We start from the raw sequence: 21,788 nt of genomic DNA on the forward strand, positions 1-21,788 counted from the left end.
CAGAAAAATTAAAATTACAGCAATCATTTGGAAATGTAAGCCTATTGAATTGTTTAATTTGTGATGGCAGGCGGTAAACTCGTCCTGGGTCATCTTTAATTCCAACAAGGCTTTTTTATGGGAATAGTTTTTTTACTCTCTTCTGTTCTTTACAAATATTTTTAAGTAAGTATATGTCAGTCTCAATTTAAAAAAAGATAATAATCTTCTCCAAAAAAACGGTTCTAGATTTAATTGAGCTCCTATTTCAGTTTATCCGTAGTGTTTATGTATGTCTACATCCAAAAGTCAGATAATTTCTCAGAATAAACAAAGTATTAATAGATTACCTCCTTAGAAAGTTTTCCTTAGAAAAAGTTAATTACTTTAGTGGTTGACAGATATAAAAGGAGTTAGGAAATCTTTTGGGAAAGGAGCACAGTTGAATTTTTTCTTTTATTGGAGAATAGTCAGTTTACAATGCTGTGTCAATTTCTGCATAATGTTTCAGTCATACATATACATACACAGATTTGTTTTCATATTCTTTTTCATTATAGGTTACTACAAGATATTGAATATAGTTCCCCGTGCTGTACAGAAACTTGTTTATTTTATATTTATCTATTTTATATATAGTAGTTAGTATCTGCAATTTTTAAAATTTATTTTAGATGGGGGGTGATTAGGTTTATTTATTTCTTATTTTGTTTTTTAATGGAAGCACTGGGGATTGAACCCAGGACCTCGTGCATGCTAAGCACGTGCTCTACCTCTGAGCTATACCCTCCCCCACCACAGTTGAATTTGACACTGTAAACTTGACTGAAAATCAATTTTGCTCATTTCAAAGCAGCCTGGACATACTTTGAAAACACCCCCCCACACACACACACACACCCCTCTATGCTCCCACCAATAAAGGTGACAAATGGGAGACTTTGAGAATAAATCCATGAATAATGCAGAAAAGCACTTGTAAAAACAAAATTACAACCTTAATTTGCTTCTTAATCCAAGGGCACTCTGAATTCTGTGAATACCATAAGTATATCCAACCCAAGAAGGAAGACAAGTGGCCACTGAGGTTTCTGCGCCGACCTGCCACTGCATTTTCCTTTGTTTATACTGGACCCCATTGAAGGACTTCAGGAAAATTCACTGGCCTGCCAGCCAGAAGGCTGGCTCTGCCACTTCCTAGGTCTTTGCCTGAGGCAGACTTCTTAAGAGGGAGCTACCAAGTCTGAAAATGACCACAAATATCACTACTTACATAATTTGCAAACTTTTTTTCATAGGGCCAGTTAAAATCCTATTATAAAATGTTTCATTCATGTTTACATCCAATTTTCTACCCCGAATACTTTCATACTCTTTGTGTACTTTGGCACTATTGGTGTCAGTGTCACCACCCAGAATAAGATAAGTCTGGAATCCCAGTTTGTACCTTCCCTCCTCTCCTCCAGCCAAGTGGCCCGCTATGCAGCTGAGATAAGTTCCGGGCAGACACAAGCACTTCAGCAAGGCTCTCCATGGAGACCCCTGTAAGCAAACCTGGCTCTCCCCACCCATTTGATAACCAGGGCCTGGAGAGGAGGAGAATGCAGATGGTATTTGATGCAAAGTCCTTCCTGTTGGGCTACTTTCTGAGTGCTTTCAGGTTTCTAGGTTCTCTTCCGGCTCACTCCTCTCCAGATTTTATGAGCACTAAACTTCTGTTAAAAATGAATTCTCTTGTTTTACGTCCTTCTTTCGCAAGCACCTTAGGGCTAAGCACTGCCCAGGCATTCCACAGACCCTTCCTCCACCCAGGGCTTTGGTTGGATTTGATGGCTTTAGCAAACCTCTATTTTTGCTGTTTTTGATTTTTTTTTTTTAATCTAATGTTAAGACTATGCTACTTTTCTTGAAGCTCAGCCTCTAATTAGTTAATCTACACTCAGACCCTATTCATTGTAAACTGGGCTGGACAAGATAACAAAAGAGGCCATGTAGTTACAGATAAAAGCAGTCTCAAATTTTAAATACAGCACATGCATAAAACGTGCCATTGTATAACACCAGCTGTTAAATTTTGAAACTTGTACTACAAAGAATGGCAGAGCTAATCCAGCGCAAATTTTAGACCTATGATTTTCAAACTTTTTTGACTGTGACTTGAGAAGTATGTATTACATTATGACTGTATCCATACACTCATGTATTTAAATACAAGTAAAAAATGCCTCACAATCCTTATCTTTACTACATATAATATATTCTGTTATTTTCTTAGCACTTCATTTGTTAAAGATGCTGGTCACAGTGTGAAAAGCACTGATTAGGTAACAATCATCGTTAAGCTTTCTTCGTGCACAACACACTTTCAAACATTGGAATTTTAGGTGAGGTATTAGAAAGGATTAAAGGACTCAAACAATACATTTGTCAGTGCTCATTATAACACAGTCTTATCATAGTTTAAGGATCCTGCAGCATCGATTAAAGCTTCCCCTACTCACTGCACTGTTTCCTAGCCTGCTGTTCAGCACCAGGTGGCTATGGAGGGTTTGATTATTGCTGTGACTATGACAAGGCACGGTCCCCCTGCGTTCCAGAAGCACCTGACGGCCCTTTGGCACGGGCTTGATGATGGAATCCTCTAACGAACACTGGGCCCCGCTCTCCCCCTTGTCACATAACCTAGGTGCTAAGTTCCACATATCTTACATGAACATAAAAAGCCCGAGTGCATTTTACACTGGCAACAGCGAACTGCACACACTGGTCACCAGTTGCCAGCTCCCCTGAGAGACGCTCACGGTAGACGCGTGAGTCAGGGCGCACCACTAAGTAACGTCAAGACAGATTGCTAATGAGTTTATAAGAAGTGGTTGCAGCACGTCGGGGAGTTTAGACAACATTCTTTCTAAGCCACTTTCCAAAGAGACTATCAACATTCCAACATTCCAACATCCCAACCATGTTGAGGACCGTTTCTTTTCTTTTTTAGTTTCCTGTCAAGAAAAAGTTGGGTAACTTACTATATCAATTGTCCTGCCATTATTTCTAAAAACAGTGCTCCCACTTCAATGTGGGGTTTTTGTGACTTAACAGCTCATCTTGTTTTCAAAAAGGCCTGTTTTTCAGCGATCTTTGTAAAAGAATTGAAATGTGACTATACACTCTCACTCACGTATTCATTTCACCTGCTGCTGCCTGCTGGCTAGACACAGCTACAACCTGGCATAAGTAAGGGTCTGGGGACCACACTGTGGAGAGAAGAGCCAGGAGTCCTCATGGTTTCCAAGGAGGGGCTCATGACCATGTGAGGACTCCATGACTCACCAAGCTGGTGACGTGGTTCCCTGGTGGGCTGTTTACTTTGTTTCCCATGCCACATTCCCCTTCCACAGTGGGGAGGGGTAAGGGTGCCCTATGTAGTGGAACAGCAGAAAAACACAGGGCTAGATGTTTATTTTCTGATGAATAGTCCTGGCTTTGCTACAATATGATCTTAGGCAAGCTACTTAACCCTCCTAGACCTACCTTCCTCATCTGTCACCTAGCTGATGACCTTAGAGAGATCTTATGAGGACAGAATAAATGTTCATTGAAGCAAAGGTACCACTATTGTCAGTTAATCCACAAGCATCTATCAACCTAGTCTGCACGAGGCAACAGCCTTACCCTAGAGCGGCTCAGTTGGAGTGGGGAAATAAGATAAAAGTTATGAAAAATAATACAGGACAAGTTCCACAGTTCGTGACTGATTGCTGTATAAAGAGTACAGATTTCCTATGACTAGACTATGGGTTTGCAAAGCTCAGCAGAAGGGCCTGCGAGGACTGGAGGCACTGGGCTAGGCAGGTAAGCGATACGCCCAAGCAGAGGTACAAGGTTAGGGAAGAAGAAGCCCGACCTGGCTCGAGGGGAAGCTGAGGGAGGGGAGCGGTGGGAACAGGCCCACCACTGCCAAGTACCCGCCAGGTGCACCATCCCCTGCTGGAAGCCAGCCATGCCCACCCCACTTCTAAGCCGTCCCTTGTGCCACACGGCCGCACCATCTTGTCCTATGTGGTTGACTGCCCCGGACTTAAGTCCCAAAGTAAGCCACAGCCAGCCTGTGCTGGAGGCAGCTGCTGCCTAAGACATGAAAGCCCTCCACCCCAGGAGAGCGACTCACAGAACCAAACACATCTTCTCAAATCAGAGACAGACAGAAAGTTGTGCCAACAACAGAGGAGACGCAGAATCCCATACACTGAGCGCAGCAAGAAGAAGCCTTGAGCCAGCTGAAGCCAAGACCATGCAGGAGCCTAGAGGAAAGGAGGGGGAGAAAGGATTTTTACCCCAACAGCCGAGATGGAGCAGGGCTGGGTCTCCAGCAGGATGGAGCAGATGATACCTGCTCCTGAGGTGGCCGTTCGGGGACGCTAGCTCTATCTGGACCCACCTTCCGGGTCCTGAGTGCCTGTCCAACAGGCTCTGGACATCCTTCCCTTAAACCCCTACATTATCCAGAGCACAGGTTCTCAGTGCTGGCTCAAGGGCAGACTCACCTGTGGAACTTTTTTTAATGATGCAGATAATGGGCCTTACCCCAGAGTGCCTGAATCAGAATTGCTGGGCACAGGGCCAGGATGCATGTGTGTGGTTTTTTTTAAATTCCACAGCTGATTCCAATGTTCTGCCACCATTAAGAATTGAATTAAGGCAAATTGAGCACGCTTTTGCTCCAGGCAACCTGAGAAAAGCTCACCGTCCACAGAGCAGACTGTGAAGCTCAGGGATTTAAAATCACACTCATTCCCCCTGCTCTTACACAAAATTGTATTTACCTGGGAAAAAGCAAACTTCACATCAACTTAGTACACATGACTCTTTTAAATAGCTTCTAGTTCTGAGTTCAGGTTTAATAACATGATACTACAATGCTTAGAGTTTACCAAGCACTTTCACAACCCTCTTTTGAGGACTTGTTGGGTGTCAGGTGTTGAGTCTGTTCATTTATCATGCAAACAGCTCTGCAAAGTGGACACCAGTCATCCCTGTCTTAGATATGAGAAAATCTAAGTTCAGAGGTTAAGCGCAAGGTTAAAAGCTTGTCCGTGACCAAGCAAGACAAACTCAGAACTGCCTGGCTATACAGCCTTCCAGCCTTCCCAGTGTGCTCTCAGGATGCTTGTTCCATCCTCCTGACCCCCTGCAGCTGGGCAGGGATCTCACGTCCCCATTTTACAGACGAAAGGACAGGTTCTGAGAGATTCTCTTGCCAAATCACACCACCCAAGAGAGTGAGTATTTGAACCCCCAGCCTCCAAGTCACACTGAGCCTTTCCACACAGCCCTGCAGATCCCACACAGTGCTGGGCAATGGGAGGGATGTTTCCTTCATTTTGGAATAAGGATTAAACCCTCACCTCATTTACTGACCCAAATCAGTGTTAGACCTAGCCCAGGATGAAATAAATCATCCTAAAAAGAGAAAATTTTAAAATGTAAGACACTATCATCTTTCTTTTGCTTTGTGTCAACAGATTTCCTACCTTTCAAAGCAGGGCCCCACTGTAATGCCAGTTTCACAGACCTTCCCCTACATAATTTAGCTGCTAAATAAAGTGTATAAGTTCATTAAAAGCATGACTTAATTTAGAGTAGATTTCAGTTGTGTTTTCTCGATTACAACGTCTGAATACTTTTTAAACAACTGCAATCCATTTACGCTGAGATTTTCCATTTACGTAGTCTACAGAAAAATGCAAAAAAAAGAGGGGGGGAGCCATGACAATGAGTTAAAAGTCCTTGTGTCCCCACTGTAAATAACATTCAGCCTCTTCCAGATATCTCCAAACTATAACCATCTTTAACATGCTCTTGTTACTTTCATAAACATAGCCACCCAAACGCCTACCAATCTTTACCCAGAGAGGAAAACAAACAAACAAAAAAAGTATTCTGATAAAACTCACAGACTGAAAGGAGTCTTACCTAAAAATGATGACAGCAGGGCTAAGAGTGTATCAGTGGTCTCAACTCCAAAACATGACGAAGCACTGGTGATATTTTCACTGAAGTTCCACAAAGTTTTGCACACCAAGCAGGCCAGCTGCCAATCAGTAGGACCAAAATCCCTTAAACAATCCACTAACCTGAGTTAATAAAAGTCAAATTGAGAAGTTATTAGGGCAGAATCTCTTTCACTTTTGTATTTTTAACGTGATGATTAACTTTCTGTGATATTTAACGTGCATTAAATACAGTTTAGTGTTATTAAAAACAATTTCTTGTCTACAAGTTTAAGTAGCTACAAAGTAGCAATAACCTTCTTCTGAATTATTTTAAGCATCCAGTGGAAACTAAATGCCCTCTTTAGTCCTAGCTTGGTGCTTCTAGAAGTTGAAACACCTGACCCGGAGGAATGAAGAGGGGGCCCAAGCTCCCTAGAAAACTAGGTTCTCTGAATCCTGACAGAGTCAGGACTCCGTGCCTTGCAACTTACTTTTTAATGCCACCTTCTTCTTTCAGGATGACACGCTTGTCTTTATCCACAGTGAGGTTTAGGAGAACGCCACAGGCAGAAAAGCAAATATCCTGATGCTTCGCATCCAGCAGTGCAATCATGAACTTGTGGACTGGGAAGGCAGAGAACAAATGCAGACCAGTAAAGCTCAGGGGCCCAGCTGTATCTTATTTCACAAATGGCAAAGGGGAAACTAAGCTGGGAGCAGCTTGCAAAGCTGGAAACCCTGCAAGGGGACTCAGCTCACTCCTTCCAAGACTTTACCCACTGCCCAGCAGTGCCTTCACTGACATCCACCTCCACAACCTGCTCCTGACTCAGGTCCATTGGCCCCAGACACTGCTGTATCTGACGCAGGTGTCAGCTCCCTCTCCCAGGCAGCAAGAAAGCCCCCACCTGTGGAAAGGAGGGAACCACGGGCTTCCAACCACACAGGTGATGTGCATCTTTTGAAGCTCCAGCAGCCATTTTCTGTAAGTACCCAGCCCTGGGGGAGGGGAGCTGGCTCGAGTTGAGATCTTTCCTGAAGTTTCACTTCCAGGGCTGCAGCCTGGAAGAGAAGACTTGCTCAGACTGCTGCAAAATAGCTCATGGTGAGGCAGGACTCCCAGGAGTTCCAGGGAAATGGCTCACATCAGGATAGGCTTCCAGCTCTGTTTTTCCTTACCCCTTGAAATGCAACTGCCGGCCCTGGTATCTCATCCTCCCAGCACGGACTGGGCAGAGGCTTAGGGGAGAATGGATAAAGTGTGTGCTCCTGTTCGACTGCACACCTGGGAGGTGGCCACCCCGTGCTGACTTTGACTCCCTGATGGGTCGGACAGTGAGCTTCGCAAAGGCTACATCACAAATAAACATTTTTTTGTTTTGTTTTTTGTTTTTTTGCTTTTATTTTTACAACTAAGTGTGTTTTTAAGAGTCTAAATAACATCCACTAAAAATGTTAAGTTATCCCTGGGATAGTGAGATGATGGGTGATTGTTGCTGCTTTTTAAAAAAAATTTGTATTATCTAAATTTTCTATGATGAACATGGATAATGAGGTATTTTTAGTTATTGTTTTTACATGAAATATTTGAGACACACAAAGAGTAATCTTTAGTATACACTCTTGTGTACCTGCTACCCAGTTTAAGACATAGAACATTACAGATCCAGTTTTATTTGGGGGCATCCATTCAAGTGGCACTTTGTCTTAAATGTGGAGTTTATCATTTCCAAATACATTTGTACCTTATTCCATTACCACATGAGTACATTACATAAACAATATCCAAGATTGTTTTGCTGGTTTTAAAACTCCATTAATGGCATTATTCCATATATGTTCTCCTATTACTAGCTTTTCTTCTCCAGAAGTGTATGTCTGAGGTTGATTTTGATGCATGTTGATACATGAACTTCTAGTTCATTTATTTCAATTGCTATAGAAGTTCGGTTGCATGAATATACCATAATGTATTTATCCTCTTGCCTGTTGATGGATGTTTAGGTTGTTTCCATTTCTCACTATAACAAGCAGCGTTGTAATAGATATTCAAGTATGTGAAAGACAATGTCTCCTGAGTCCATTCTCACGAACAGAGATGATGAGTACAGATTACTCAATTCCCTGAAACACACACACACACACACACACACACACACCCCATCTCAGAACTCAGAAGACACTCATGAGGGAGAAGGGAGCACTGAGAACACAGCCTGGATCCATCCTGGCACCCTGAGCTGAGAGCCTTAGGATGGACGGAACAGAATGTAAAGCACCACTTGTCCCAAAGCAGAAACAAGTATCACGTTGTCATGACCCAAGCTGCGAACCCGCTCAGCTGTTTATTGGCAAGATGTGCCTGTTTATGAATGTGAGGGTCATGAACTCACCATTTTTCTGCACAATGAAATTGCAGATGTCATGGTCCTGGGAGAGATTTCCAAAAACACGCACAGCCTCCAGGATTCCATCCATGTTGTTACTCACAAGAAGCTTTATAAGCACTGGATTTGGTGACCAGTGAAACAAAATTAGTGAATTTGAATTTTAATTTAAAGGCTATTAGAGAGGGGAGGGTATAGCTCAAGTGGTAGAGTGCATGCTTAGCATGCACAAGGTCCTGGATTCAATCCCCAGTACCTCCTTCAAATATAAATAAATAAATAAACCTAATTACCTCCCCCTCATAAAACAAACAAATAAATAGAGGCTATTAGGGACCAATGATCATGCTAAATACTGATAACTTAAAAATCAAAGATGATAATAAAATTCAAACTATATGGGATTTTAGCAAGAATGAAAAAAATAACTTGTCTCCATATTCTAATTTCTTGGAATTAAATCAGGCTCTCAGATATTCGAAATCAGAAAATAGAAATGCTTCCGGTTCTGTGTTTAGTTGATACAATCAAAAACCTTAAATGAATATGCATGTACCCAAACCCAACCCTGAACCTTACATTCAGCAATATATAGCTTTTTGTCTTGAATTACGGAATTCTTCACTTGGTAGTAAGATAAGTTGTTGATTGTTGCTGTAGTATTGATCACCAGCTCCTCACAATCATCAATTGACTTGTATTCTGAAACAGAGTGAGGATAAGGGTGTCAGAGACTCACCGCAGGGCAGAACCAAGCATCCTCACTGCGGCAACAGCAGCGGCAGGGACCGGTCTGTACAGGGCATTGTTGGCTGCTTCACTTCCCAGGACTCCTCCTGCAGGAAAATGCACCACAGGCAGGAGACCAGTCCTGGCCAGGGTTTAGAACAGTCTAAGCTCAAGCCCTCCAGCCACAGGGTCTGGAAAAGTCGGGTGATCTAGGCCCTGTGTACCAGGAGCCAACACCGAGAGCAGAGCTGGCTCTAAGCTCTTCAGGTTTGCCCTGACCCGGAGCTCCCCTCGGGCCGCCACCTCCCAACACAACGGCCCTTAGGTCACAATCCATCTATGACTTCTGTGAACACTGCCTCTGACTGGTTCTCACCTCCTCTACCACCTTGTCCACCTCTCACCTCCTCACTGGCTTCTCCTCGTCCACCGTGGCCTCCCTGAGGCTGTCCTCAGCATGGCGATCCTTTAAAAGTCAGTCAGTGCCACCCACCTCACTTGGCCCACAGGCCTGACCTGGCTGCCCCGGCCCTTACCTCTCTGGCCTCATCTGCTGCTCCAGCTCCCCGGCCCCCGACACCCACCACACTGGTCTTCTTCCTTTTTCTGAGCAAGTCAGCCCTATCCTGCCTGAGAACCTTTGCGCTGCTAGGCCCCCAGCTGGAATATCCCTTCCTCCAGCCCCCCGGCTCACTCCTCACGTCCTTCAGGCTGCCGCTTAGCTTCACCTTGTTGGAATACTTCCCTTGGCCGCCCTGCATAAAGCAGCACCCACCACTCTTCACCTCCCCTCCCTGCTGTCATCTTCCCTGGAGCACGTGCGACCCCCTGACTTGGTATGTACTTAATGTCGGTCTTCCAGCTCTAGGGTGTAAGCGCCACGAGAACTAGGGACTTCTCTGTTTTATTCATCACTGTATTCCCGGCACCTAGAACAGTGTCTGGCTCGCAGCGGCGCTCAATGAATAGTTTCTGAAGGCAAGAATGAGTGAGTGAATGAACCTTTTAGCCGAGTGCACAAGACTCTTGGTCATTTTGTCCCTGCCTTCCAGTCTCCAGACTCATCTCCTGGTGACTCAGGGCATAGTGCAGAGAAGGGCAGATGCAGGGAAGCCAGGGAGGAGCCTCCTGTGGTATCTCAGGTGACAGAAGAGCTGGGGTAATGGAGATGCAGCAGAGAGGCCATGCTGGAAAACTATTTAGGGAGGAAACTGGACAGTATGTGCTGAAGACTGGACTGGGGTGAGGCAGAGGAATCACCCAGGATAATCTCTGGGTTTCAGAATTATATCACTGGATGGACAGCATTTCCACTCTCTGAATTCATTGTAAGAGGGTGCAGGTGGGGGAAAGGTCACGAGTTTGGCTTTAGATATCATGAGGGGCTTCTGAAGAGCCCACAGTTGATGAGATTAGGTTGGAATTCATGTGACTTGGTTTAGGACTTGCTCGGGACCCGCTGTCACACTTTCCTTTCTCCCCATTTCTCTCCTTTGGAATGGGAATGCCTGTCCTAATGCCTGCCCTGTTGTTGGTTTTGCATGTAACTTGTCTGGTTTCACAGGTCCGAGCAGGAGAGGAATTTTTCCTCAGGTTGTATCATATTTTGAGACTCACAATACCTGATTTAGATGATGTTTAAGAGATTTTGGACTTTAGATTTTAGAGTTGATGCTGGAATGAATTAAAACTTTTGGGGCTGTTGGGATGGAATGAATGTATTTTGCATGTGAGAAGGACATGAATTTTGGAGGCCAGGGGTAGAATTGTGAACCCTCCGCCAAATTCATATGTTGAAGCCCTAACCCCTAATGGGATGTTTTTGGAGACAGGTCTTTTAGAAGGTAAAGTTACACGGAGTCATAAGGGTAGACTCTGTATCTGACAGGATTGGTGGTCTTAAGAGAAAGAGCATTCTCTCTCCCTGTGTGCACAAGTGCACATGCGCACACTGAGGAAAAGCCACATGAAGACTTAGTGAGAATGCAGCCACCTGCGAGCCAGGAAGGGCGCTCTCACCAGAACAGAATCAGCTGGCACTCGGATCGTGGACTTCAGCCTCCAGGGCCGGGAGTAATAAACTTCAGGTGTTTAAGCCTCCCAGTCTGCGGTATTTTGTTAGGGCAGCTCCAACTGACTAACACAGGGGAAAAGATGGGACCTGAATGACTAGGGGCTATAATTATGGGTAATGTAGAAAGCTGAAAAAAGGTAAATAAACTTTAATCATGTGGACTAACCCAGGACAAATTTGGAATTTAAAACTCTGTTATCAGTTTGGCCAATTTTTGATCATTTGATTGGTATGCTTTTTTTAAATTGAGATTTAATTCACATACCATAAAATTCACTCTTTAAATTTTACAGTTTCGTGGGTTTTACTAATAATTTGTATCACTATATTACTTTTTTTTCTTTCTTTTTACAATCTGTATTACTTTCGAGGCAGTTCTCAACAGAAGGAATTTCCCTTCGCAGCTAAGAAGGCTCCTTAAAGTGAGGGGACTGTACTACTAAAACCCTCCTGGCACGGAAGCAGCCCCCCACCCCGCCCCTCGCCCCGCCCCCCTGCCCCCTGCCGCTCCGCCGGGGACTCGCAGCCGCTGGGCAGCCGCGCTTCTTACCCAGCGTGGCGAGGAGCAGGCCCACTATGCGCGGGTGGGCAGCGATGGCCGGGCCCACGCGCGGGTGGATGGCCAGGTTGGCGAGCACCCGGGTCAGCTTGATGAGCACGTCCTCCGCCTGGGCCGGCGGCCTCCGCGCCGGGGGCCGCTCGTCTCCTTCCTCCACGTGCTTCCTGGAATGCAGATCCAGCTCGTAGAACGTGTGGAATAATGACAGCAGAGTTGGGAAGCTCCCTTTCTCTCTGCAAAATTGCTCACGTGCCTGGTTATTTTTCGCTGTCAGGTTGCCAAGAATAAAAACAATACGAACCACTAAATCCTGCAATAAATTAAAGACAAAGAGTTACAAGTGCAAAGGTGCTGGGAGAGTTGTTGGGAAGAGGACAGTATTTAATTAATTCACAATGTAATTAATTGTAAAATGGAACACTTCTGGCTTCTACTAACTTGTACAGTATTTGATTCCCAAGATTGGTACAATGTGACAGAAGAGATTAAAAGCATCTGGCAATAATGAAAGAATACAAACTAATTGATGCTGTTAGCAAGGTCTACTAACTTCAGATCCTTCAACTGAAATTCTGGCTGTCTTTTTTTTGTTTTTTTTAAAGAGAACAATTAGTTGAGCAGGGTGACATTACTAACAATATGTCGTATAAATCTAGGTCTTGACACTAACAGGTTTCTTGAGCGTCCAAATTTTTTCCTTAAAGTTCACCTTCTGCTGAAGCATTGTTTCTAGAACCAAGATGTTTTTCATCCAAGATGGCTAATCAGCTTGTGTTACAGCAGGCTTTCTCTGCATGGGCACTACTGACTGGGGGCTATCTATGTTCAGTGGCATTCCTGACTGCTCCTACTAGGTGCCAGTAGCACTCCTCCAGATGCCACAACCCAAAATGTTCAATGTCCCCTGGGGACAAAATCGCCCCGGGTTGAGAATCACTGTTACATACATACACCCCTATAAAGCAGTACTTGTCTTTCTCAACCTTTTATTACTATTTGCTAAATGGTGCATGTGTTTCATTCACTTTTCTGTTTATAAGCCGTATTTCACTATAAATAAACAAAAAATCCCAAGGTGAGAACACTTTACAGCTGAACAAGAAACATAAACAATTATGTTCTTAATTTGCCAACAGCTGGCCAACATAAGAGTTTGGTTGTTAAAGGAACACATACTGAGGGGCTACAACTGGCCAGGGTGTTAATACTCATGGTGCAGGTGCTGCGCTGTTTTATAAACAGGCTCAGAGAAGCTGCCCTGGTTACAGCCAGTGAGAGGTGGAGTCAGGATTTGAACCCAGGATTACCCAGACCTGGAGTCCTTCCTGTATCCTTGCCTCCCACATGGTCTATCACTTAATGATCTCCTCCCTTGCCTCGCCTTCTTTCAGAGCAGTAAAGGAATTATCCCCTTTTAAATGCAAATATATCACTAGAAGAGATTCTGATAAATCAGCCTTATCAGATCTGTACTTATCAGCTGCCTTAAGGAACCAGGACAAAGGGCAAAGGGCTGGGCCAGTTTCCTAGGGGAGCCAGGTCCAGGTGGGACCTGGGGGGTGGGGACAGCACCGCTGTGTGTGGCCCAGAGAGAGCTGGAGGATCTGGGACAAAGGACAAGACGTTTGGATTTGCCTGGATCAGCTCTGCCAATACCAACTTGTTCCTGCTTGTTCTTGAAAACGTTTTCCCTGGCCCTGGTGCAGAAGCAGCCAGGCTGCTGCTTGTGCAGCTGGGAATCATTTGCCAACATTAAGAAAGGACGGAGCCTAACATGACGACAAAAGCTGGCGCTGGCCCAGGAGAGAGATGATACCAGGAAAAGCCCCAGCTCAACAGGCAACCAATCACAGCTGGCCCAGTGGTCCAGCTAGGGACCCCACTCCTCCCCCAACCCCAACTGGAATGCCAGTCTTTGGAGAATTTCTGCATCCTGGGGTCCCGGGGAATACATGCACACAAACACGTCTGAGGCCAGGTGCTCTCAAGAACTCAGAATCTATTTAAGAAGACAAGGTGAAGGCATGGGGGGAAGAACAAAGATTGAGAGGGCTAAGGAAGAAGCTAGACACCCAAGGGGATCAGAGAGCCAGGCAGCCTGGTGTCATACTCATGACTTCCCTTAGCCACTCTGTGCCTCGATTAACTCATCTGTAAAATGGGGGAAGCACTGTGTGAGATTAAAGGAGACATAACAGATAAAGCACAAATTGTAGTGAGTGATGATTCAGACATTGTTCTGAACCCTTTTCTAGTACTATCGATAAAATGTTAGTAGCATTCAACTATGTGGGAAAGTCCCAGTGGTCTTAGAGGAGTTTAGGTAAGAGGACACTCAGTGAACATGGGGCTGGGGTGGGGGGTGTTGTCAGCAAAGTTATGACAATGAATTTGAGTTCAACCTTGAAAAACTAATAAAAGTGGGTATGGAGAGGGAGGACAGGTTGTTTGGCAGGGGGTAAAGGAGTATGTCTTGAGAGAGAGTCCCTGGGACAGTCCCCTTTGGGGCCTGGGGTCACTGTGTTTGTGTCTGATCACCAGAGCGTTCCCTAGAGAGGCTGAATCCTGGAGGACCTAAATCTAAACCAAGCACACATGGTTTCCTTATAAAACTCCCGTCTGATTTCACATGAAACCAGTGGTTGTGTCATGGAATTCCTGATGGTGCAGGCTCCTCCCTGGGCTCTGGAAGGAAAGCATGCCTTCACCCTGGCCACACCCAACAGCAAAGCAGACCATTATCCAACCAGGACAGAGGTTGTTTCTGAGAATTACACTCCTTGAAGGGAAAAAACTCCACTGTATCTTCTAAATTGAGGAAGATGAGCTTTTCACATAAACTCTGATAAACGATTTCTGATTAAAGATACTCTACACTAGTCCTAGCTCTGAAGATGGTAATAATCACTATTACTACAAGTAGTAGTAGCAGCAACTCATATATCGTGCTAATGATACACCAGGCATTGTTCCATGCACCCCAGTATACAAAGTAACAGATTCTCTGCATGTGATAATTTGCAGTTCTTTAATCTGAACAAAGCATTCCCAGTCTCCACAATCCAGAGAGTCACCTCCCTCACGCCTTGGATAGCAGTTACGTTTTTGGACCTCACGGTGTTCCCTGGATTGTGCTCTTCTCCCATCTCCACAAAAACACACTAAGCAAGACAGGGAAGACATTATTAGTGCTTTTAAATGACTTCTTACAGAATATAGTAAGTAGTTACATTCTGCTAGCTAAATCATTACCAGGACTAATCAATTTACCTTCTAAAATGTCACTGCCATCTTCTGAAAGATGCCCGACTATTTTTTTCTCCCTTCGCCCTCTTCCTAGCCCTGCTGCTTCACCTCCACCTCCGATGTTTGTTTTTCCGGTTGGTCTCACTCAGAAGGCATCTCTGGCCCTGTACCACTTCCACCCATCACTGCTGATTTGCCAGGAGTATTTAGACCAGATCCCTGGCTATAGGTAAAAGCAGGTATCCTCAAAGATTCTCATTCTTCAACATTCAAATGACCTCTATCCACTGTCACATGTGGTGGAATCTGGGGAAGACTAGGTGCTGCTTTTCTTGTTTGAAAAATTCCCTCAGGACCCTTCCACTTCTAAAATTCTTTGATTCCAATATCTCTGTGGGTCCTAACATGGCACAGGTGATTAAGCCTAATGTTGGAAGAAGAAACTCTAGGCTTTAGGACAGGAAGAGTGAACACTGCAGCAATACCTCCCTCCCTGCCTGCAGATGGAAAAAGGAGGGGGTGGTTTCTGGCAGCGATGGTGCCAACTGAAGGATGGCATGCAGAATCAACAAATGGGCTGGCAGATTGCGCCGTCTGCAGCACCAAACTTCCAGCAACTGCTATGTGTGCTGTTTCTGTCCTCTTTCTCAGGGTTGGCTAAGGCATCTTCCCCACCTCCGTTCCCCACCCCCCGCCATTTCTCAAATACATTCTCAGAATTGAAGGAACATGAATAGGCAAGAAGAGCAGCAGGCTCACAGGAGGCTGGCAGAGGTGGTGTTTCCTTCCTCCCATGCCAGTGCTTGTCTGGACTCATTTGGAATCCTGAAGGAGGAGGCTGAGCAAGAGGGCTTTGCGCAGCTCCTGAGCTCCGCACGGGCGGCCTCTGCGCTGCGCAGCGCCCTGCACTGGATGGCATTAGGGGAGGTTGTTTATTGCTCCACAGCCCAATCCACCTCAAGTCTACAAAACATCATTTAATTAAAGTCCTACACAGATTTGAAAAATTTGACAAAGGCCCAAATCATAGATTTGTAGAGACCACCAATGCCATAACAGAAAGTGATTTCATCAACTTGCAATTCTCCTCTGAGGTACAATACAGTCTTCCCTGTATTCTTAGATAATATCTAAGGACCACCTATAAATCAAAGCTGTACTTTTATAGTATTTTTATTAAATTTAGCACAAAGTTGCATATTCACACTACAGTGTGAAACAGCAAAATGAAGATGAATCAGGAAAGAGAACTATTTTTTTTTAAAGAAGGGAGTCTAGTATAACCAGTTCATATCAGCTTTCTAATTTTGCTTAAAACAGAATCAGCATAGCAACGGCTCTGGCCAACCAGAGCTCAGACAAGCAGGGACACCTACTGTATGGAGCCCGACCTCAGCTGCGTGTTCCAGGTGTAGCTGGTGGGATGTTCTCTTTGGTTTAGCATATGTTGTGCCCTCGCGAGTCAGCACATTACTCAATCTGATTGGGCTCCACATGCCTATAAATAAAATTACTCTGACTAGGACAAAACAAGGAACAGGACACTGCTGAACAGAGTGGTCTCTGGCAAGTTCCAACGGTGGCAGCAGCTGTGTTGAATGTTACTTTCCACATGAGAGAGACTGGCCTAAAGTCAATGAAGGAGATGTCCCCCTGCTCAGAGATGTGGAAACTGAAGCTTCAAGAGGCTCACTGGCCCCAGAGTCCAACACTGGTGAAGGGAAGAGGCAGGATTTGGCCAATCACTGCGCTACTTACAAGTGGATTCCAAAACCACCACAGCCCACCTCCTCATTCCCATGACCCTCAGCTTCCCCCTAGACTCGGCCCCTGAGGCATCCTTGACTCCTCCCAATCTTACTCCCCTCAGCAGTCACCAGTTCCCTCCAGTCTGTCAGCTCAATCTCTCTGACCCCCTCCTTCCCACGCCCACTCTGGCCAACCCGGCTGTAAACAATCTTGTCAGAGACCCTGACAGGCTCTTCCCTTGGTGACCAAGATTAACACCACTTCTTGAAGCACAGCTCTTACATCATCCTCTTGCTCAAAAACATCCAATGCCTATTAAATGCCAAAGCCAGCATCTAATGTACCATCTGGCTTCATGCGACCACTTCTGCATTACCTCACCTTATTCCCCACCCACAGCCAACCAGTGGGAACACATTCCTCCCTGCCTCCCACACCCTTCCTACCATGTTGTGCCTTAAAATAACCATGTGCAGCATGTTGACCATCGGGAAGGAACCGTATCAAGCTGTCACATAAAGAGTCAACTCTGTTCAGCAGACTCCATAACTTCCTTAGGAGAGGAGTACTTCTCCTAAGTCAAGGAAAACATTTTAGAAAGATTTTCAAAAAATGGGTTGAAATTGAAGGGGTTGTAAGTGTGTTTAAAATCAGGGGAGGGCTGGGGGAGAGTGTAGCTCACTGGCAGAGCACATGCTTAGCATGCACCAGGTCCTGGGTTCAATTCTCAGTATCTCCAGTAAAAAATAAATAAATAAATCTAATTACCTCTCCCCCACTAAAAAATAAACAAAAATAATTTAAAAATGAATGCAAAAAAAAAAAAAAAATCAGGGGAGGGGAGGATATAGCCCACTGGTAGAATGCTGTGCTTAGCATGCACGAGGTCCTGGATTCAACCTCCAGTACCTCCATTAAATAAATAAATAAACTTAATTATCTCCCCCCTCAAAAATAAACAAACAAAAACCAAAAAACCCTAAAAAAAAAAAGACTTTATCACATATATTCCCAATCTCATTATGAAAGATACATTTAGAGATGACATTATACAACCTCTTTCAACAGACAGGTAAAGTTTATAAGTTCAAATCCACATCTGTAAGCAAGATGATTGATATTGGACCATAAACAAAAAAAAATCAGAACCCTCTCTTAGCCAAAAAATTAAATTCATCAAAATGCCCTGTTTAAATTTTGGTCAGAAACTTCTCATGCAGTCTGGTTCTGAGAGCTGAATTAGGATTTGCAATTTGCAACATTTACCCGACTTCCCAGCCTCAAACAAAAACACCAACATTAATTGAGCTTATAGGTGGCCTGAAGAACAGATAAATTTCACCAGTTGGGAAGACACTGCACAGCTGCAGAAATACTAATTAACCCTGGGCTACTGAAAGTGGGTCAACAGTTTGCCAAAGTGCTGAGCCCGACAAAATGGAAAAATCTGAGATACTGGAGACTCAAAACCAGAATCTAAGTAGAAAATCATTTAAAAACCAGAAGAGATTATACTTGATGCCTCCCTCCAGCTATCCATTCCGTCAGCAATCAGTGACTGCGCCCACTGCTTCCCAACGCGGCTATCATTCAAAAGCACCAGGGCGATGCTAGAATTTCACAGCGCTCCGTTCTTTTTTAAGTCAGCAGACATAAATCAGGCATTTGGGTTCTGTGCTGAGTCGGGGGAAGAGCCAGTTCCACAAGGGCAAAGCAGCAGGAGCTGGAAAGAATGAACAAGCTCAGGGCTTATCATGCCGCCCGCCTGGTCAGGGGTGCACACCAAGGCCAAGGCTGAAAAATAGGAGGGAGCTCAGCCAAATGCTCGCGGCACCCACTGGGAATGTGCCTGCAGAGGGGCTGGGAAGAGAGCCACAGGCACGCTCCTACCAGGCAGGAGGCAAGAGGGCGAGCGGGAGCCAAGTCGCCATATAAAGGCGCCAGGGGAAGGGGTGGAGGCTCCTCCCTAACCAATCCTCACTGCCCCAAAGAGGATGGAGGGGAGAGAGAGGTCACGTTAGCGCTGGCCGGCTGCACAGCTGTGGTTGTACTGGAGACGAACAGCTCAAAAGGGGGCAGATGTTTTTGCTTTCAGCCCACGGTCTCCAGACATTCCAGGTCTAGTTTTTGACACCGCGATGCCTGAGCACTCCAAATCAGACAGCATTCACAAGGCTGAAGACAGTCGTGTGCCTGAAAGAGGTCTAAATGGAATGAGAGACGCAGGACTTTAAAAGCAGCACAAGGAAGGACACGTCAGGGGATTCCCAGACGGAGTTCTCTGAGGCTCTGACTGCCCTGCATCTGGAAGTTCTGTTTTTAAAAAACCAAGAAATTGACAATATTTGAAAGTGGAGAGGGTTAGATAGACAGCTATTTGATGGACACAAGTGATGGAAATGTAGACAAAGGTTATTCTTTTTGGACTGTGACCTTTGCAAAATATTGCCAGTCTTGTACATCTTATTTGAGGCATTTTACCAGATGTCCTGCTCAATTGGTATTTACAGGAGAAACGGGGGAAAATCCCTTCATGTTCTTCCAAAAAACACACTCAAATGTAGTTTACTGAGATGCTAAATGCGGCAACACTGACGTTAGAGGCACCTCCCGAGGCAGGCTCTGCTTCACAACAGACCCTGCTCCTGCCTTCAACACCAGGCCCATCTGTGCGCACATTTGGTTTGTACCAAATGCAGTTTACACCAGAAAGCATACAATATGTGCATACTTCTTAAATGAAACTTGTCATTTAACTGAATTTTGGTCAGCATTTTAAATAGATACTTTACCTAATGCTAAAGTTTGGCTTTCAAACTGCACCCTGCTGACTGAAGTGCTGTTTCACTCTCAGTTTTTGTGTGTATGGGAACTGGGAGTGACTAGCTGGACCGTGGATCTTGGACAAATCAACCTCACAGACATGCATGAGCCAAAGACGTTTCCCTTGTTCTCCCTGAGGAAGTCCTTTTTGAGAGCTGGGAGGAGTGGATTCCTTTTCTCTGAGACCACTTTGCACTAGAAACCCTTGGCTTAGACCACAACCATCATATTCCTACAAGCCCATGTCACTGAAGGGCCATGTGCAGAGAGGTGGAGCAAACCAAACTGGCTATTATTTTAAATGAACGACTCTCCCTCAAGTTTATCTGCTGCAAACTTACAAAGTTTAGATATGGGTATATACCGACCTTTCTCGAAGCAGGGCATCTGCAGGAATATTTCGTGATTTTTTAACAAAAAATTTGGTAGTTGTTTCACTAGCAAATGAATCAATAACTCATGGCTCATCTCGCCAACTGAAGTTAAGGAGCCCTCCCACCAGGAGCCAGTTCAAGGGTCCCCAGGGCCCTGTGGGAGGAGGCCCTGTGCTCACCTCTCCTGAGTGGCCCACTCCGACCAGGGCCTGAAGCCCAATCTGTGCAATGGCTGTGTTATCAAAATGGGTTTGGTCTCAGGGTGACTTGTTTTGACACAAGTCTGGCAGAGGAATTTCCTGGAAGGGTCAAAGGACCCATCTCATTTTCTCTGGCTAAGGAAGTGCTCCCTGCTGTTGGCACAGGATATATGGCTATCATCACTTACCAGGGAAAGCGACACCGACACCTGGCATGTCTTGCCAATTTGGTTCCTACTTTGTGAGGGAGATTCACTTTCGGCCACATGTCTGTAGCAAAAGACTGACCCTGTGTGGCTGCTTTAATTAGTCACTTTAAAAACCTCTTGAGGTTTTGTAGAAAACCCTCCACTGTCAGTCCTGGGGAAAAAAAATTGTTCTAAGGAACCATCTTAGTAATTTATACCACAGGTTCCCAAACCTGTTCTTCACTGGAATTACCTGAGGAGACTTAAAACTAGGTCCTGGGGCCCCATCCCAGACCTGAATCAGAATTTCCCAGGGTGGGGCCTGAGAACATGCACTTTTAAAGCTCCCCAAGTTTAGGACCCACTGATTCAAATCAAGAGAAAATTAGAAATCTTACTACCTTAACACCCACTATCTGTTTTGATATCACGTTTAAAAATAATATGAATCCATGTTCCTTGTAAATAATTCTCACAACACCGATGTGCAGAAAATAAACATGAAAATTCCCCTCCCCCTTAACACTTCATTATCAGCTGACTTAATAGGGACAGATTAAGGACATTAAAAAACACCCATTCTCATTTGCTGAAGTCAGACTTTAACCTTGAAAAGAGATGAATATGAATAATGTAAAAAAAAAAAAGGGAAAATTTTTTACTTTTGACATTTTGTCACACAATTTCTTTTCCTTTTTTTCCCTTGAATGGAAAACAACATCAGATGCGGGAGGAAATACTCTACTTGTCCGAGCACCCAGCTCTGGTGCTAGCTGATTCCAAGCAGGATTCCCTCGCCTCCCCGGTGAACTCTGGAAGCAGCTGGCCACAGATTCCTGCCAACCTCCTCACCTGACTGATAAAACTCACTGAAAGAGGTGTGTGTAGGTGACAGTTCATTTATTACTAAAGAGAGTTTTTCTTTTTCTTTTTCTTTTCCTTTCCTTTTTTTCTTTTTTTTGAGATTTTTGTTCCTGTGTTCTTCAAAAATACAGTTAGCTGTAACAAAATTTAATTTAAAAATGAGTCCTAGAAAAATGAAATCTCAGCTGATTGCCAATGTAGTCCTCAGACTTTTAAGACAAAGGCAACACTAACCTCTGAGAACAAGGATAAGGTCTATAGACTCTTTCTGATTGTTTAATCACTGGGTGACAGCTATGTACATGAAGAGATCATAGAACTTCCGAAGTACGCATGTGTCTACAACCCAAGTTAGTCTTGGAGAAACATTTCCTAGAGCTGAAAAAAACCATAGTTCTAGGAAGTAATAATTCCATTTTAAAATTGCTAGAGGACTGATGTATGTTTCAGAGATCAGTTCAAAGCCTCAACACCCAAGTAAGCCTCAGGTGTAGCAAAGTTTGAGCCCCTATAGATTAATACACTCACATCAGCATATGATGTGGGGTTTCTGGAAATTACTTTAATCTCTAGGCAAAGAGGAAAAACGAATCACATCATACTGCCCACCTGGGCCAAGGGGAACA

The 21,788-nt window shown here is 44.6% G+C and overlaps 1 protein-coding gene across 9 annotated transcripts in view; it reads right to left on the reverse strand.

The window, feature by feature from the left end:
* ARMC2 (armadillo repeat containing 2) overlaps window positions 1–21,788 on the reverse strand; it is a 203,383-nt gene that overhangs the window by 2,845 nt on the left and 178,750 nt on the right. For 6 of the 9 annotated variants that reach the window (XM_074368517.1, XM_074368518.1, XM_074368522.1 and 3 more), the window contains 5 exons: window positions 11,710–12,028; window positions 8,936–9,058; window positions 8,363–8,476; window positions 6,461–6,593; window positions 5,950–6,110 (listed from right to left, as the gene is read on the reverse strand). In XM_074368517.1, coding sequence (XP_074224618.1) covers window positions 5,950–6,110; window positions 6,461–6,593; window positions 8,363–8,476; window positions 8,936–9,058; window positions 11,710–12,028 — 850 coding nt within the window. Of the gene's footprint in view, window positions 1–32; window positions 4,278–5,949; window positions 6,111–6,460; window positions 6,594–6,877; window positions 7,032–8,362; window positions 8,477–8,935; window positions 9,059–11,709; window positions 12,029–21,788 lie in introns of those variants that run through there. The other 3 variants (XM_074368519.1, XM_074368521.1, XM_074368520.1) reach the window with 3 other exon arrangements.

Source organism: Camelus bactrianus, chromosome 8, assembly GCF_048773025.1.
Source record: "Camelus bactrianus isolate YW-2024 breed Bactrian camel chromosome 8, ASM4877302v1, whole genome shotgun sequence".
In the NCBI taxonomy this organism is placed as follows: domain Eukaryota; kingdom Metazoa; phylum Chordata; class Mammalia; order Artiodactyla; family Camelidae; genus Camelus; species Camelus bactrianus.